Consider the following 17958-nt stretch of genomic DNA (forward strand, 5'->3'; position numbering starts at 1 on the left):
CCCTCTCCTCCCCTTCCCACCTGCACAACAGGGCTGGAAGGAGCACAGTCATTTACTGTTTGGCAGTAATTTCTCCCCTCTGCCTCATTTTAACCTAATTCACTATGCTGAAGTGTTCTAGAGTTTGATATTCCCTGTAAATATGAACATCTCCTAATGATTTCCTGTCTTTGTATGTGCAGAAAAGTAAATATTCAATGGGCTATGCAGTGTGTGCAAATAAATACGTCTCCATGATCCAGACATGACTGTATGCATCTGATTTCAGTCCCCTCTCAGAGGAAAGAGAGGTTGTGTATTTTACACTAGCTGCCCCCTGAAGCAGGATTCACCTCAAGTCTCCTCACTCCCGGGCAGTACTCGTCATTCATGCCCTCTTTCCTTTCCTCTATCCCAGAGAACAGGAAATACAGCAGCATTCACAGGAGAAACTTCTGTATCCCCGTCCAAGGTCTCAGGGCTGTGTAGCATGGATGGAAAATCACTGATCTAAATGTCAGCATCTGAGCAGCCTGCAGACATCAGGTGTACCAGGATGAGGCAGCTGATGGGGTTTCAAAGGTTGAACTCTGAAGTTGCATCATTCAAATGGCATTTGAAAAGTCTAAGAATCACTCAAGTCTTTTGGGGTGTCATAGTCAACTAAGATTCTGAATTTTATACCCATCTATCTGTCTGCCTATTTCACTGTCTGTCTGTCTGTCTATCTATCATCTATCTATCTATCTATCTATCTATCTATCTATCTATCTATCTACCTATCTCTTTCATTCTTTGGAGTAGGGGCTCCAAAGCCAACTTGATGAATTCCTGATCTGTAGTTGAATGCCTGTGTGTGACCCAGCTCCCCATCAGTTTCCATCATTCAATGAGGAAAGCCTGACAGTGCCCTGGGGTCTGGGAGCAGGTGATGTTGGGGAGAAGGGATGGAGCCTTACGCATTGCCAACACTTTCTCATCTCATTCTTTTCTATATCTTTATAAAAGTGGTTCTGTAATTCACTATGCAGATTGTGTGTGAAGCAGAGCAGACTGATAAACAGGAAGAAAGCTTAATGTTCCCAAATGCCCTAAAAAGCTGCACAGGCTCCATTCCCCAAGAAAGAAAATCTGTCTGTGTAGGGCTGAGCCTTTGGGATTGTGCAGCAGATTTTCCTGCTGAAGGACAGCAAAGGCCTTATATCGGTTTGTTTTGCATCTGATCAGTGGGCTTTTTCGCTCTTTTCAGTATGTAAATTGCTCCATCCTTTTAAAGGCTGTTCTGCCTATGGTCTAAGTAGCTCAGGCTGTCTCCTGCAAAACCCTGTGAGTACAAAGCAGGGCCACTTCTCCCTTTAACATCACTTCTTCTGATAACATCTGGAATAATCAGTCACCTAATTCCTCTCAGAAAAAGAAGAGCACATACATATTGACAACCCAAAGGAAGCGATGACGGGAGCCAAAAGGAAGCCATGCTCTGCTTTAGACACACCAGAATTTCCAGCAATAAGTCACAATCCCCAGTGGCTGAGGATCAACAATAAGCAAGATCAATGGGCAATATGGCACTGAAGGTGAGGCCTTACTGCAAGTGGCCAGGTCTTCTTGTGGGTGCTGCCTTCTTGCCTTCTCTTGTTTAACACACGTGCACAAGAACTGGTGCACCAAGACCTGGCTGCTCCCCTTCTGACACCAACTTGACCTCCTGGAAAAATAAATAAAGCAAATGGGACAGAAGCTTTGTGAGAACCTGAAACTTGTCATAGATTTTAAAGAAAATATCTGTGGATATTTTGATCTTAAAGGGATTATGGTGGAATTTTTGTATCTCAAACAATTATTTGGCGTTGCTTTCACTAAACCGTAGAGGAGAGATTGGCATTTAATTTAATTCAAGCATTTGGTGGTGAATTTAAGAACAAAGAGACAGATCTGTATCTCTGTTCCCAGATTTTCTCCAGTGTTGAAATGTTTTTCCTTTACAGACGCTGGGAAAAGCCAGAGTTCAGCCCCTGCAATCCATGTGGACAGATCCAACACTGGTGTGATTTGTGGCATTATGCAATTAAATGGCAAGGAACGATTTACTGGATATTACTATTGTTCATTTGCTCCTGTAGCCAACCTCCTCTTTCCCATAGAAGCAGCTAGCAATAGAGAATCTAATCATTTCTGAAGTGTTTCCCTGTCCATCAGGATAAAACTGCTGGGTTGAAAGGTTAGATTAAAAGAGTTAGGAAATTGCCTCAATAAGCTGAAACTTCTGTTGATATTGAAACCTTTCAGAAACGTTTCCTGCATTCTGCCAATTTTCTCCTAATCTGAGTAACACATCTACTGGGTTTTAAAAGAGAAATGTCATGCTGACAGTGATGGGGTCTCTCCAGAAGCTAAGAGAGCCTGCTGCTTGCTGCTTGCTGACTCTAATCCATGGCTTTGTGCAGGGCTGTGCTCCAGGCCAGGCCAGGCCCTAGAGATTATTTGCCTCTGCCCTCTCCATCTGGTAGGAAGTTGCTTATCCTAAAGCCACATGGAACAGGCTGCTCAGGGAGGTGATGGAGTCACTGTCCATGGAGGTTTTCAAGAAACATGGAGATGTGTCGCTTAGGGATGTGGTACAGTGAACATACTGAGGGTGGATCAACAGTTGAACCAGATGATCTTAATGGTCTTTTCCAACCTCTGTGATTCTATGATTCTATGTCCTACAGCCTTCACTCCCTGCTGGTGCATGGCTACCTTTGGGTAGAGGTAGAATCCTCCTCATAGAAACAGGGACAGCACACTTGGTCTGCTAGCACACCAGGAGGGTAAAGACATCATTACTTTGATATAACATGGGGCTGTGAGTTTACTGGAAATAATGCTGTGAGCGGGAGCCACCCTGTCCACTCCCCCATCCTTCACATCTCAGATTCGGAGCACAGGGCTGCTGCTGGTAGCACTGGTACTTGCAAAGAGTCTGCACTGCAGTTGTCTTTGCCTATGAAATTGTGTGTTGTTCCTAGTGTCTACAGCAAAATTGCTTTTTTCCCTGTGTAGACTTTTATACCTTTCAACTGCAGGTTTCACCTGGGCTCATGGTACTCCTTGTTTATGGCAAAGAACTCCCTTTTTGTGGCCACAGCCAGTCTGACCCTTTGTCAAAAGTATTTGTCAGATCTGATCTTGGATTTACTCGTGCATAACCTCAACAACACCAACAGTAGAATGGCAGGACTGATAAAAGCAGGAGACGCCACTGACACTCCCGTGTGAAAAGACCTCTGCATGGTCAGAGCCTTGCATCATCAGCCTTACATGTTTGAGCACACATGTCCCTACCTGAGCAAATGAAGCCAGAAGACATCCAGAGCTCTTTCAGCAAATTTATTGAATTGGCTACAGGGCAGGGTGGCTTCTGGAGTGCTATGGCTTTGATAGGAATGCCTCTAGGGTCAAATGCAAAAGCTTTGGGATGGGATACCTGGTGGTGGATCAGCCGAGGCCCAGATAGCTGTGCTTAGCTATGCAGCAGCCAGCAGAGCAGAGGTGAGGCAGGGACTGCACTGCTGGCTTCTTGGATTCCTACTTGCTTGTCATTAAGCCCCTTTGCAACAGGGTGGGTGTCACTTCTCCTGGCAGACACTCTGTTCTCTCACAGTGGAAAAGGAGGGCAACGTCAAGCTCATTTTTCCTTTTAGAAATACAGTGTGAAAGAGTCCCCCTGCAGAAGACAGATTAAAAATAACCCTGTGAACTGCAGTGACTAATGTGCTCATCCATACAGAGCTGCCTCCCCTTCCATTGCTGTCTTGTGCATATCTGTGGTCCGTGACCTCAGGGGGACTGCAAAGTGAGTGACAGATTTATGTTCATTGGGGAACATCCGTTGTCAGAGATATGCCGGGGTTTTAACTCTTCATCTCACTAACTTAAAAACTGCTGCAGTCTGGTGGGAAAGTTGTCTGGATCTAGCAAACCTCCTGCTCACAGGCCATAGTGACCATAGTGACCATATGATGTTTTTCAGTCTCACGAAAGAGAGAGGCACTGGTTAATAAATGTAAATGAAGATTGACTTGTGTGGGCAATGTTAAAGAAAGCTCCATGTCCTTTTTTTAGACACACTTTCTCCTGTTGGCATACTTCAGCAGGTCTGGTTGCCCTCTCTTGGGGACTGTCATTTCAGCAATGAAATATCTTCTATGCTTCCCTCCCAGGTTGGTGAAACCGCAGCCTCTGTTGAGGAAAGCCTGACAATGCTGTACAGCTCAAGAGCAGGGTGAGAAGGTGCCTCCTGGCATGAGAGCAGTGCAAATCACTCCAGGCTCCTTTCAGCCTTCATCATTTTTGTCTAACTCTTCCTGCTCTGGGCAGTGCTACTTCCAAAATTCTTCTGGTCTGAGACAAGTCCAAATCTGGTGTTCATGGACAGGTTTTGGCATTCAAACCAGCACTGATAGATGTGTTGAAAGGCAGAACATTGAGAAGGTAGGTTTTCGGATCCACAATATTCTTGGGGAGGAAAGAAGAGGTAGGTTAGCAAATGATCTGATCCTAGTCCATTAATATTGACAGGAACATCCCATACCTGATAATGAACAGTTTCCGAGTCTGCTATGGACCCTATTTGATTGTGAGATAGGTAGAGAGTGCTCAGAAGTTCTTTGAAAAGCATCTTACTATTCTAATCATAGAGAAATGACTGCAGACATCCGGAACCAACACCAGCCAGCACAGGAGCACCATGCTATTGTAGGAGCAGTCTGTGCTATGGGCTGGCTCCCAGACCTGGGGATGCAGTGGGGGAACTCCCTGGACTGGGCCTGACACAGGCAAGGACCAGCAAACACCTATGCAGCAGAGGAGGCAAAGTCATTGAATCACAGAACCATAGAATGGCTTGGGTTGGAAAGGACCTCAAAAATCTAGTTCCAGTCTCCTGCCATGGTCAATGTTGTCGACAACTAGATCGAGTTTAAGATCAGGTTGCCCAGGGCCCCATCCAGCCTGGCCTTGAACACCTCCAAGTCCTTCTGGTGCCCAGCCACCAAGTGCTGGGACAGCAGCTTTGCTGGGGCATTTGCTGGAAGTCACAATGTGTGGTGAGCACACAGCAGTTCTCATAAATGCTTTTTTTCCTGATATGCTACATGAGCCTTCTATGTTGACTCAGTCGCAAGGAAGATTCTTTCTAAATAAAAAAAATTCCTCAGCTAAACATGACTTTCCAAGGCATGTTAATAAAAGATAAATGTGCTGACCATGACAAAAGATGACTGGCAAGGACACGTGGAACATAGTAAAGCCATCTAGAGGCACGTGAGCTCTGAAGGAAAGATCTGTTTCCCATTACACAGCCCGTTTCCCATAAATCTCAGCTTGAAGCATTTATTTCAATGAATGCCAACCAGGCTTGTATTTTTTCCGGTCTGGTTTTGAACAACAGATGACTAACAGGCCTAGCCTGGCTGATAAGTGTGCAAAGAGCTCAGTGCCGATGTGCTGCACCGGTGAAATTGACTTTTATGGAGTTGTCCCAGTTTTACCCATGTTAAGAGGCTCCAACACGTGACTGTAGACTGGCAAGTCATCACACAGCACCTCGGCAGCAGCAAGTGCCCAAGTGTGATCCAAGCCTTGGCTCAGAGGTTAGTTTTGACATCATTTAGCTTGCAGCGAGAGAGAATACAGCTACGCCAAATTGCCTCATATCTCCTGAAGGCTGAAATGGTGATGCAGTCATCACACCTCACACTGCACATGGGAAAAAACATGCCAGACCTTCTCTCTGGTGGAATATGCCTCCCATTTTGGGGAGCTCTTCATACCCATTCCGTTGCTCATGACTACTGATATCCAACACCAAAAGCTGCATCCAACCCCAGCTGTGAATAAGGAATGGGATGTCCTCCACTGAAACCCTTGGGCTCTTGCAGAAGCAAATGGCAGTTCTAGGAGATGAGACCAAAGCCACAGATGGTTCTTGTGGGCAGATGGAAGAAAGCGCCTTCACCTGCTTGTTTGACATCAATGAGAAATCAGTAGCTGCTGAAGGTCTGTGCTGCCCATGGGCTTATACCCACAGCAAGGGCTCTAAAAAACCTGCTTCTTGCTAATTGACCCAGCCCTGATGGTTTTCATACAGTGCCTCATCATCTGTGATAGATGAACTGCACTGGCTGTGCGATGACCTGCCAGAGACCTTTCACACTGTGCAAACACCCCATGCTGTTTCAAGAAACAGTCCTTTTTTTTAGGCTGCAACCAATAGCAGAGGTACATTTAGGGTATCTTTTCACCTGCATTAGGCAGTTGGTGCTGCAAGTTTAGATGCAAAGAGGAAACAGGAGAAGCAGCAACGATAGCATGGAGGGAGAAATTCAGCTCCATGTAAGAAAGGGAACAATTGATAGAGAAACAATGAACTTTTGAATGTTACTAGCAATCAATTGTTCAAAGGTTCCAGCAAAATAAAACATTTTAAAATATTACATGTTTCATTAAGGTTTTATGCCTGGCCTTTTTTTGCAGCAGTCCCAAGTGTTTCATAAATTGTATTTATCTCTCTTCTAGTCTGCCCTTTTGTCTAAGTGAGGTCAGAGAGAGTGGAAGAGCATTTTTGGCAAAGGGAAGATTTCAGTATGTCACATTTAATAGAAGGAATAAGTACACAAAATCCCAGGGTCTGTGAATGTCTTTGTGCAGGGGGGCTAATTTGCATTATTATTGGATGGGTTTCCCTAATGATCTTCTTTTCTTTGTTGTTCTTACTTCATTTACTGTGTGGATGTGTACTGAGGCATTTCCTCTGCCGAGTTGAGGCCTCAGTGCTCAGACCAGCCACTGAGACTGCTGCAGGCCCAGTGTCATGAGAATCATTAGGAGGTGGCAGTCATTGGGACTGTAACATCTTATTCTGTCTCTGCACTCACAAAGCCAACGTTGCCTGAGCAGAGGCGTGCCAGATGTTATTTGTGAATGCATGGATGGAGTTAAAACATGGAAGTTTGGAGTCGAAATAATCCTCTCCCTGGTTCCTGAGGCACCCTTTAACTCTTAAATATTTCTAGATATCAAAGCAATATCTATGCCAGCAAGGTCAGGCCAGAAAAACCCTCTCTCATGTGACATCTCTTCAACCATGATGCTGTTTTACCGAACCTTTGCTAAGGCTGGCTTATTTTCCCATAAAATAGGAGGAGTAAGTGCCTTGTAAGAAATCAAATGTCACTCCTGACTTCAAAGAAGGCAAGCAGGAGGACCTGGGGACCTGCAATCTGTCGGCCTCACCTTGATCCCTGGGAATGTGATGGAGCAGCTAATCCTCGAAATTACTTCCAGGCAAATGAAGGGCAAGAAAATCACCAGGTGAAATGAACATGGATTCACCAAGGGGGAGTCATACTTAACCATCTTGATGAAACTCTACAATGAAATGACCATCCTGATGGATGAGGGGAGAGCAGTGGATATTGTTTATTTGGACTTCAGTAATGCCTTTGGCACTATCTTCCTTAAGATCTTTACAGACAAGCTGCTGATGTGTGGGTTGGATGGGCTGTCAGTGGGGCAGTGCATCTGTTACAACACCTGACTCCCCACAAAGAGTTTCTGTGCAGTGTCAGGGGCCTGAGGACACAACGGGAGCTGCAGCTTCCACTTTGTTTTGGCTATTGCAGCTCCCCACCTTTTGTGTTACCTGCACCCTCATTTGAGATGGAGAAGCTGCCTGTTACCACAGGCCTCTTTGTGTCTGCTACCAGGTTCTGCTTGCCAACATGCACTCAAACCCTATGCAGTTTATAAGTGTAGCTATTTTCTCTGCAGGAAGGTGAGCAATTTGATTAATGCAGAATTCTGGCTTGCAGAAAAGCAGGCTCATTCACTAACAGATGAAGATTAATGCAGATCCTTTACCTTTCTCAAGACGTTATACTTGGCTGGCTTGACTCCTTGCAGAGATGCAGCCTGCATGCTTGAACAGGGAACAACTATTTTTCCAGGCCATTTGGCTCCTGCGCTGATGAGATCTCCTTTGTTGTCTGTACCACAGTGGTGAATGTTTCTTGTACCCATGCCAGTGCTGAAAGCTCAACAGATGAGGGTGCCGGGCAGGCTGAACCTGAAGAAGTCCAGCAACACCAACGCAGTGTTCTACAGAACCTCCTCTCTAGCTAAATTCAGAAAAGAAATAGCCACACAAATTGATATTTTCCAAAATATTGAGACAAATGGTTTAAATCTAGCATTTCTCAGCAGCAGAGTCTACACTGTAGTTTAAATGCAACCCCAAGCACTCTCTGACTCCTAACACTATGCCCTCTTTACATAGAGAGACAACCTAGAGTTAGCCATGAGTTAGAGGTGACATTGGGTGCTGTCTACATGGGGAAAACCTGAACCCAGGCCACCTGGGAGTACCACTCCATCCATGTGATGTCAGCATAACACCATTAGAGCCTCTGGGATCAAGATGGAAATAAGCAACTTGCACTCATATGTTTGGAGAGAAGTAGTCTTAACAGACTGGGTGCTAAAAATAAGTATACAACCCTAGCTGGTCACCTGAGCAGTACTGTAAGTTCTGTAAGTATCAACTCTTTGAAAGGGTAGATAACTGCAGGACAAGGGGAAATGGTTTGAAGTTGAGGGAGGGAAGATTTAGGTTGGATGTCAGGGAGAAGTTCTTTACAGAGAGAGTGGTGAGGTGCTGGAACAGGCTGCCCAGAGAGGTTGTGGCTGCCCCATCCCTGGAGGTGTTCAAGGCCAGGTTGGATGGAGCCCTGGGCAGCCTGGTCTGGTATTAAATGGGGAGGTTGGTGGCCCTGTGTGTGGCAGGGGGTTGGAGATTCATGATCCTTGAGGTCCGCTCCAACCCTGACCATTCTGTGATCATTCTGTGATTCTGTGATACTGGGCTCTCTAAACAATCCACAATGATAAACAGGAATCTCCAGAGAGCGATTCAGCTTCCTTAAGAGAAATGTTGTTTTCTGTTTGTCTCTATTGACTCAATCTCATCTTCTCTGCCTTCCTAAGCATTTCTGCAGTTTAATTTTAGTTCAAGGTGGCTTTTAAGGTAAAATATCCATGCAAATTAGATTAGTTCCAGATCATTAGATCCCTTCCCAATTTCCGAACAAACACTGCCAACCATTTTTAGAAGTGCCAACACATGATGAACAAACTGCTATTAGCCTTGCAGTTGCAGGCTTGACTTCTGCTGAGGTGCAAACAAGCAGCCAGAGGTACTCTGCAGCAGTCAATTAACATCATTTTGCAGATAATTTACACTAAAGAGAAGCATATCAACAGGTGTGTTAATACCTGGGAATATAATTCCCAGTTTGAGAAAGGGGGAGCTCAGAATTGGCATAAGCAAAGTGCCATCAGTGAAACTCAAACGCAGTTTACACCGAGTTTTGGATCTAAATTCATAGGATAAGCAAATTTGGGCATGAGAGTTCTTTTCCAGGTGCCACATTATATCTACACTGCTTGCACTTTACCTCACCCTGTTACAGTGAATTGAAAGAGATTCTCCTTAGCGTTCCTCTTACTGTTAATATATTTGTAGAGAAGTTTTTTGTTTTCGTTTGCTACAGTGGTCAGGTTGAGTTCAAGCTGGGCTTTTGCCTTTCTAATTTTCTTCCTTCACATCCAAACAACTTCTCTGTACTCTCTCCAAGTTCCTCATCCCTTCTTCCATAGGAGGTAGATTCTCTTTTTCTCTTGGAGGCTCAAGAAAAGCTCCCTGTTCATCCACTCTGGTCTTCTTCTCCACCAGCCCATCTTATGGCACAGGGGACAGCCTGCTCATCTGCTCCTTCTTGAGAAGCGACCAGCCCCTCCTTTACCCTTCAAGATTGAATCCCAACGGACCCTCCCTACCAGTCTTCTGAGCAATTCAAAGTCTGCCCTCCAGAAGACAGCAGATTTGTTGTCTTGTCTCCTGGTTCCACCAAGAATCAAGAATTCTACCATTTCACGGTCACTCTGTCCAAGGCAGCTCCTGACCTCCACATCTCCTACCAGTCCTTCTCTGTTTGTGAACAGCAGGTCTAGCAGGGCACCTTCCCTGTAGGCTCTCTTGCCAGCTGCACCAGGATCATCCGCACGGTATAGAAACCTCCTAGACTGCTGCTTCTGCGCCACTTTGTATTTTTGGCATGTATCAGGGAAGTTGAATTCCCTCATGAGGACAAGTGCTGGCAATCACACACCTTCTGTCAGCTGTTCATAGATCCCCTCACCTGTCTCATCATCCATGTTTAGTGGTCTATAACAGACCCCCACAGGATGTCCACCTTGTTGGCTCTCCACTGATCCTTACCTGTAGAGACTCAACTTTGTCATTCCCAGCCCTGAACTCAACAGCTTCGAAACATTCTCTAACATAGAGAGTCATGCCACCGCCCTTCCTTCTTTGTCTGTCCTTTCTGGAGTGCTCATACCCATCCATTGCAGCAGTCTGTTAGTTTCCGTTGTGGCAACTAAGTCACAGTTTGCCTGCCACACAATGGCCTTCAGCTCCTGCTGTTTGTTGCTCGTGCTGCGTGCACTGGTGTAGATGCACTTCAGCTGAGCCCCTTGCCTCACCCCTAACCCTGTTATTGTTCCCCCAGGCTCATCTCTAGTGAGATGATGTGCTCACCTCTTCTTTCCTTCTTGGTGGAGGCAATCTTGAGGCCTGTGGTTGACCACCTCACCCAGACAAGCTCTTGGGTGGACCTTCCTCCACATCCTCACTTACCTCTCCCTCAAGACCAAGAGCCCAGATACTGTATCCATTCTACAGATGGATTTTCCTCTGTAATATATATATTTTTTTAAAAGATGCTTCAGGGAGCTCCTCCCCACTGCTCCACAGGGTATATAGGGCAAGTAGATAAGGTTCAGTGCTCAGAGTTGTGAATGATCGAGATCTTCACAATTCCCCACATTCAGGAGCAAACAGTAAGCCAACATCTGGCTTGGAAGAGCTGTCCCCTTGGTGCACTTGGATGTGGTTCATGAGGAGTTGAGAGCAGAGAAATCTCTTGGCAAGGCAGCTTGCAGAACCTCTTCACTTATTTTCAGTGGTAATTAAACATGTCCTGGGAACACACAGCCTTATCTGCCTAATTAGTTGCTATGCTGGGCTGTGCTTTGGATAGTTTCATAGACACAGCAACTAAAACAAGGACCAAAGTCCCACTGCTGCCATGCTGGCTCACGCTGTCACGGTGCAGCATTGTCATTTGCAGTCCCTGGGACAAGAAATGTTGGCAATGGAGAACTCAGGACATGGGGTCAAATAAATCTGAGTGTTACAAAGGAAGCTTGCCAGCTGAGTCTGACTGCTGTAACTAACCTGCAGTTCTTGACATTTACTATTCTTGGACAAAGCAGCCTGAAATGCTACATTTAAATCTTGGCTTTGAAAATCTCTAAATCCAGTCTCTGCTGAAACTGGCATATGTAGCACAAAGGCACAAGGGTGCTTGCCATTTTCCAACATGGCCCTATAGCTACTGCAAGAGCACGTGAAACTCAGCATCTTGTTTTCCAGAAACCTGGAAATTCAGTCTGGAAGTACTGAATTTTCTGGGGACAATTTGTGGAAAATGCCTCTAAACTCCAAGCACCATTTCAAAACCCCACGTGCAGAAATCCATGCTCCTCCCCAAAGTGGGGGACTGCTGTGCAGACAGGAGCAGGTCCCATAGCCCTGCCTGCAGGGCTGCAGAACAATGCTCCTTTCTGTGAGTGATCAGGTTGGGGCCTTCACAAGCTCCGGTTATTTCTGATTTGCATTTGGCATGGATAACAGCGTGTTGCCCTTTGCTTCTGAGCTTGTTTAGGAGTAAGGATTTTCATCTTACTAAGCTCTTTCTATTGAAATACTGTTATTTTTGAGCCAGAGTCCTGGCTCGCATGAAAGCAGTTTGATTTCAGCTATCAATGTGGCAAATGAGGGAGAAGTGGGTAAAGGTACTTCCATATCACCGACTTGACTGTGGTCTCTCGCCACCTTCCATCTTCAGCTGCTGCAGCAGTTTCCCATGAAATCTAAGCACAAGAGTCTAATAGTTATGAGACTGTTAGCCTCAAACACAAGGAAGAGGTGACCAAAGGCAAAGGAAACTCTCATCCCAGAAGGATGCAGCTTGACTGTGAGGAGGAGGGAAGGATGTCCACTCAACTTTACAGCCTAAAAAAGTAGTGAGTCTGAGAAAGGCCAGAAAATCTTTTGGTCCTCACGGCCCAGCCTATAGCAAGAGATAGAAAAGCAAAAGGGCAGTAGGCATTGGACAAACCCTGCTTTCCGTGAGATGAACAATCTCAGGCAGTAGACTGGGTCAGCAAATCCCAACACCAACTGGTTCATGCCTCATCCTGGCAACAAACCCCACCAATGCCAACCAGCAAATATCCCATAACCACCCCATGGAAAATTACTAACTGTACAACGTTGGTCAAATCCAGACTGTACTATACTTTGCTGGGAATACAATTAAACCAGAATGCCAATTAACCTATAAATGTTTTTTTTCTGGATCTTGAAAAACACAGAATATTGTGTAGGAACACAAGCAGTTGTTATTAAAAACTATCTGGTCCACATTTCTCCCACACAGCCAACATTTTTTCCCAAAAGTACATAGTACTCAGTATGCTATTACTACAAAATGAAGTTTCCTTAGAGCTAGCTTCCTTAGCTCACTTACAGCCATGCTGCTCTGGTCCCTGTATGAAAGACAACATGATTTAATCTAGTGAGAAGCCATAAACACAAGTTGCATTTTCTGTGAAAGGCTGTGTACATTCCAAACAACTTTTAAGATCTGTTCTAACAGTAACTTTTAGGAGGAACTTTGTCACACTGAGATTAAAGGATTAGAATATAAAAAGAGTTTCCAGACAAGCCCAAAAACTTACAAAAAAGGAAGAAACTTCTAAGAAGAAGAAGAAAAGATCCATTGTGAACACAGGATTATCTGTTTCTAAAAATTCTACAGGAGAGTTATGTTCTCTACAACCTGATAAGACGCTCCTTCCCTTATCCGTGGTGATTTGAGAAATGAAGCCATCACAATGAATTGCATCTGGCCAGATTAAATGGGCTTCTCAGGAAGTTCTGTTTCCCCTTTCTTACTGGCAAGGATTACACAGCCTCCACCTTCCCAACAGAGCCTATAGCACAAGATTTGATTGCCTTCCAGAGGGGAGGCTGTACGCCCCACCTGTGCCCAAGGGGCACGGTATGCTTAGAACAGTACATAATATTGGGCAATTGCAGTGCTGTGAAGCAGCGTTCTCAATAGCTGAATCTGTACTTCATTGCATCTACAGGAGGGAGAGCTAATGGAGCTCCAGGTAAACCCCACAAGTGCCTTGAGAAGCCTTCAGGCAGATGTGACTCTCCTAGTGCTTCTCCATTCCCTTTGGGGCATTCAGCAAAGGACAGAAGTACATAAATACACAGAATCATAGAATCGTTTGAGTTGGAAGAGACCCATAAAAGCCATCTAGTCCAACTCCCCTGCAATGAACAGGGACACCTACAGCTTGATGAGGTGCTCAGAGCCCTGTCCAGCCTGACCTTGAGTGTCTCCAGGGATGGGGCATCCACCACCTCTCTGGGCAAGATGCCTTCCAATCAGGGAGTTTGCACAAAGAGGACATCACCGGTACAAGTGTGCAGGTTTAACACATTTCCTGGCATCTATTCTGCTTCCCAGATCTCTTCTGTTGACATCTGAGTGATGGAGAAGAGAGTCTTCTTTGAGTAAAAGGAAAACTTTCAGACAGGAGAGGACAAGGTCGTCCAGCTACATCTTCCCCCAGCCTTTCCATGCATGCAACATGCAACAAGGTGATGATAACAAGTGCTTCACTCCTCTCAGCCCATTTTGGGCAGGAACAGGCATATCCAGAGACCCCCCTGATGAAGGCTTGGGTTGGCTGTTTTACTGCCAGCTTTGTATTTGCTCATTTGCTCCTCTCTTCCCAAATTTGGTATGTTACTGAATTTAATTAATTGTGTTTATCTTCTAACTTACAGATTACTCTGAGTACTGCTGCTGCCCTCAAGAAGGCTTGAAAGCTTTCCTCCAAGGACTTAATCAGTCTACAAATGGAAGTCTGTCCTTGACTCCTTTGTTTGAAGTGGTAGTGGAAAAAAAATATTAACTAAAATCTCCATAACCATTCTGAAAAAAAATATTGACAGCTTGCCTTTGGTGCAAATTTTCAAACACCTGAGCACCCACCTAATCAAAATTTAATCTTTTGCTCTTTCTTGGATGTTGAATAAATACATATCCCTTTCTACAGCTCCTGGAAAGGAGGTTGTAGCACGGTGGAGGTCAGCCTCTTCTCTCAGATGACAGCAATGGGATAAGAAGCAATGGCCTCACATTGCACCAGGGGAGGTTTAGGTTGGATATTAGGAAAAATTTCCTCTCAGAAAGAGTGGTGAGGCATTGGCACAGGCTGCCCAAGACAGTGGTGGAGTCACCATCCCCAGAGGTGTTCCAGAACTGTGGAGATGTACATTGAGGAACACAGTTAGTGGGCAGTTTTGGTGATGGTTATAGGTCTTTTCCAACCTTAATGATTCTATGATAATCTGGTAGTGGCAGAAAGGTCTATGAAGTCAAGATGCAGCACATCAGGTTCTCCTCTGCTGCTCATTGGACTGTTTACCCTGCCAAAGAAAGGAACCACATTGAAGTGACATTATTTGTTTTGGAAAACTGTACTTGTGATATATTTGTGGTTTTTTTCTGCTGGACTTTATTGAGTTATGAATAATTCATGATTGAACCTTTTTGGGTACCACAGCAAGCCTGGCTGGTCTGTAATTCTCTCTGTCCACATCTGTTCTCCTTTCCTTCTGTTATTTTCTCTTTTCCAGCCTGCTGAAATCTCCTCTTCCACCACCACTGTGCACTCCAAGATGATTGCTGTTGTTTCAAGGAGGCTTCAGCCAGTCCCTCACAAACCCTAGGGTGAATGTCATCTGTCCCTCCTGCTTTATCTAATTTTTCTAATTCATGCCTTGCACTTAAAATATTTCTCTTATCTAAATACTCCAGTGCTGAGGAAATAACAAGAGAATACAAAATAGCTGTTATTATGTATTGATTTATCAGTCTGCTGACTCAGGAGAAGGAATGGTGCTTTTATGTCCCATTACTTTCAAAGACACTTTCAAGTGGAGAGATGTTAGATTTATTAGGTCTAATGTTAATAGTATGCTCACAACCCTCCTTTGAAAATAACATTTTTGCTAAAAGAAATGATGAAAGATTGAGTTTGAATTTCCTTTTTATATAGCTATCGTTCATAAGACCAAAATCTTCCGTATTTTTGCTTTAAAATTAAACTAGTTTTCTAACCCAGTGGTAACGGAAGTTCATATTTTTGTTTCTTTCTCAAATGACTCAAGCTGTTGCCATGGAAATAATTCTATATGGAGATAGGTCAAGGGAAAATAATCTCTCAGAGAAAATTGCTACTTGAAAAATTATAATAATTTAATCAAAAGCATAAAGTAGTCAATCTAAAAACCTATGCGAATATAATAATTCAATTCAACTGCCTGATCTTTCTCTCCTGTGCATGTCTTCTACGCTATTGTTAAAAATCCATCACTAATTAATCTGCTAATATGGTTTTCCAGGACACAGCCCAGTTGGTCACTGAAACTATTCTGTAAAGGAGATGAGAAGGCACTGCTGTTAGACGAAGCATAGAGCATGCTTATCACTTCCTGATAAATGTGATTTCTCCTGGATATAGGATCCTTTATCTTTCCCCTTTCTGCCCCATTGTATTGCTGTGGGAATGCTTGCTGCACTTACTCCCTGTCTCACATGTGCCTTCACATCCATCATAAACATTTTATCTCCAGGGTCCCAAGCTCCGTGAAGAAAATGAAAACAAACTAGACTCTTCGGAAAGAAAATATTGCTTTCATGAGCCTAGAAGTGGATCTAGATACTTGTTGAATGGCAAACAATTTTACTACAATAAGTTTTTGTGTTGAAGACCAACTAATGGCCTGATTATTTTAGGGAAGAACAAGCCCCTCCAGAAAAAGAAGTTCCATTTTACCACTTGCTCCTCTCAAGCCCTCTGTGAGCCCACGTGGTGTCTGTGTGCCTGTGAGCTGTGTCAGTGTGCATTTTCTCTGGGCCTTCTTCTGAGACATCCCATTATCCTTCCCGTCACCCAGCTCACCATCTATTTTCTGCACAATGCTTTTTTCCTAGGCCCAGCTATATTCTTCTCCAGTGCCTTTCGCCCAAGGCTGCTCAAGGTGTTATGCATGAAATGAGCAGCAATAACAGACTGGCAAACATTCTCCCCATTTCAAAGACAGCTAAAACAAGATGGATTTGTTGTGTAATTTGTTTCTGCCTATTGAGGCCTCTGTGCCAGAGGTGGAAAACAAAGCACCAAATTCCAACATTATCCTTCAATTCAGTCTCTAATGCCATTTCTTTTCAGTTTCTGGGGTGATTCATGAGTGTGCAAAGCCTATTTTTGCCTGAAAGCTTTGGAGAAAAGCAAAAGGAGAATAAAAGGACAATAGAAGTTGCAAAATATGGAAGGATAAAAATGACAAAAATAAGACCAATTGTCCTAGGACAGCAGAATTAATAAATAGGATCCGAAGGCTTAACAATAGATGTCATTAACAGGGCAGTGATTTTTACTTGCAGGAACGATATGGGGAGAAGTACAAACTAAAAATAATGAAATAGCAGAGTTATTAGACCATTGTTTATCTGGCTTTAAAGCAGAGAAAGACAGGCTTTTACCTAAACTGGTGATAAAAGTCTTAGAGAGAAGCAGGAAAACGAGGAAGTCTGTCAGATAAATCCCAAAATAGCTCGTGAAGGCTCCGAGCCTCTCGGCATTGGCAAGGCGCTCAGAGCAGACATCTGTCCCAGGGGGCAGAGGGAAGTGGGGGCAGGATGAGAGAGGTCTGGCAGGACTTTCTCCAAGGTCACACATCCTCGGAGACTCCCTTGAGTGGACGGGTGAATAAAGTTCAAGTCAACAGCTGCTAAGGCTGCTCCACAGCGGCAGCGGCAGAGGAAATCTCAGCGTTTACAGGAATCCGCTGGGAAGTGCAGGAGAAGGGAGGTTGTTCAGCACAAGAAGGCCAGTCTAGCCGTTCTGAATCCCTCTTCATCAGCCCCTCACCTCAATTAATGGTGTGCTTCTCCCTCCTCCTCATGGAGAACGTCAGGAGATGCTCCACCTTTCAGTGGAAGTGCCTAAATTTGGTAGCTCAGTGGGTATGCTTTTCCTCTTTGCTTTTCCTTCCTGCACCAAGCATTGGAAAACCAGCATGAGTGATGGCTCACAAACACAAATTCCATCCCAAGAAAGTATCAAATTTAGGTAAAACCCATCCATGTCTTTCAATCCCATTGAAATTAATGAAAGTAGACACATGCTGTAAGAGTTTTACATGCATTCCCAAACTGCAATCAGATTAATTTAGCAGCTGACTTTTTAATCAAACAAAGCATTCCCGAACTAATGAAAAAACGTGATTTATTACTAATAAAAATTTACAGGAGAGTTTTGCATATTTTTTGAAATGATTACTTCGTCTCACATGACAAGTCTGAATATTAATATTTGGGTTTAATAACAGGTTACCTAAAAGATACCCTGCTGTTCCTATTCACCGGTTGGCTTTGGCTTTCAAACAGAATAGCAAAAAATAACAGCATAAGAACTGCTATAAGAAATTCAGGGCAATAATTCTTTTGCACTAAAATTATTTAAATGCCTCAGACCTCCAAATAAATCATTGTTACAGAGAATCAAGATAATAACCCTTAAGAACATATATCAGAGCTCTTTGGAACGGGTGATGTGGAGGTGATACATCCTCCGAATTATTCATACATTCACTTATCTTCCTGAACTTTGTCATATAAAATTCAGTGCTTCAGGTAAGAAGGCAGCTTTGTCCCTGGA

The 17958-nt window shown here is 44.2% G+C and overlaps 1 protein-coding gene across 5 annotated transcripts in view; it reads left to right on the plus strand.

Moving 5' to 3' along the window:
- The window catches only part of HS1BP3 (HCLS1 binding protein 3), a 68972-nt gene extending 53538 nt beyond the window's left edge, over positions 1 to 15434 (plus strand). For 3 of the 5 annotated variants that reach the window (XM_042831648.1, XM_042831965.1, XM_042831873.1), the window contains exon 8: positions 1391 to 1569. In XM_042831648.1, the coding sequence (XP_042687582.1) occupies positions 1391 to 1554 (164 nt within the window). In that variant the 3' untranslated portion in view covers positions 1555 to 1569. Of the gene's footprint in view, positions 1 to 1390; positions 1570 to 14014 lie in introns of those variants that run through there. The other 2 variants (XM_042831804.1, XM_042832125.1) reach the window with 2 other exon arrangements.
- Positions 15435 to 17958: the final 2524 nt, after the last annotated feature.

Source organism: Centrocercus urophasianus, unplaced genomic scaffold, assembly GCF_019232065.1.
Source record: "Centrocercus urophasianus isolate 14NV4802_14NV808 unplaced genomic scaffold, USGS_Curo_1.0 seq_10, whole genome shotgun sequence".
Taxonomy (NCBI): domain Eukaryota; kingdom Metazoa; phylum Chordata; class Aves; order Galliformes; family Phasianidae; genus Centrocercus; species Centrocercus urophasianus.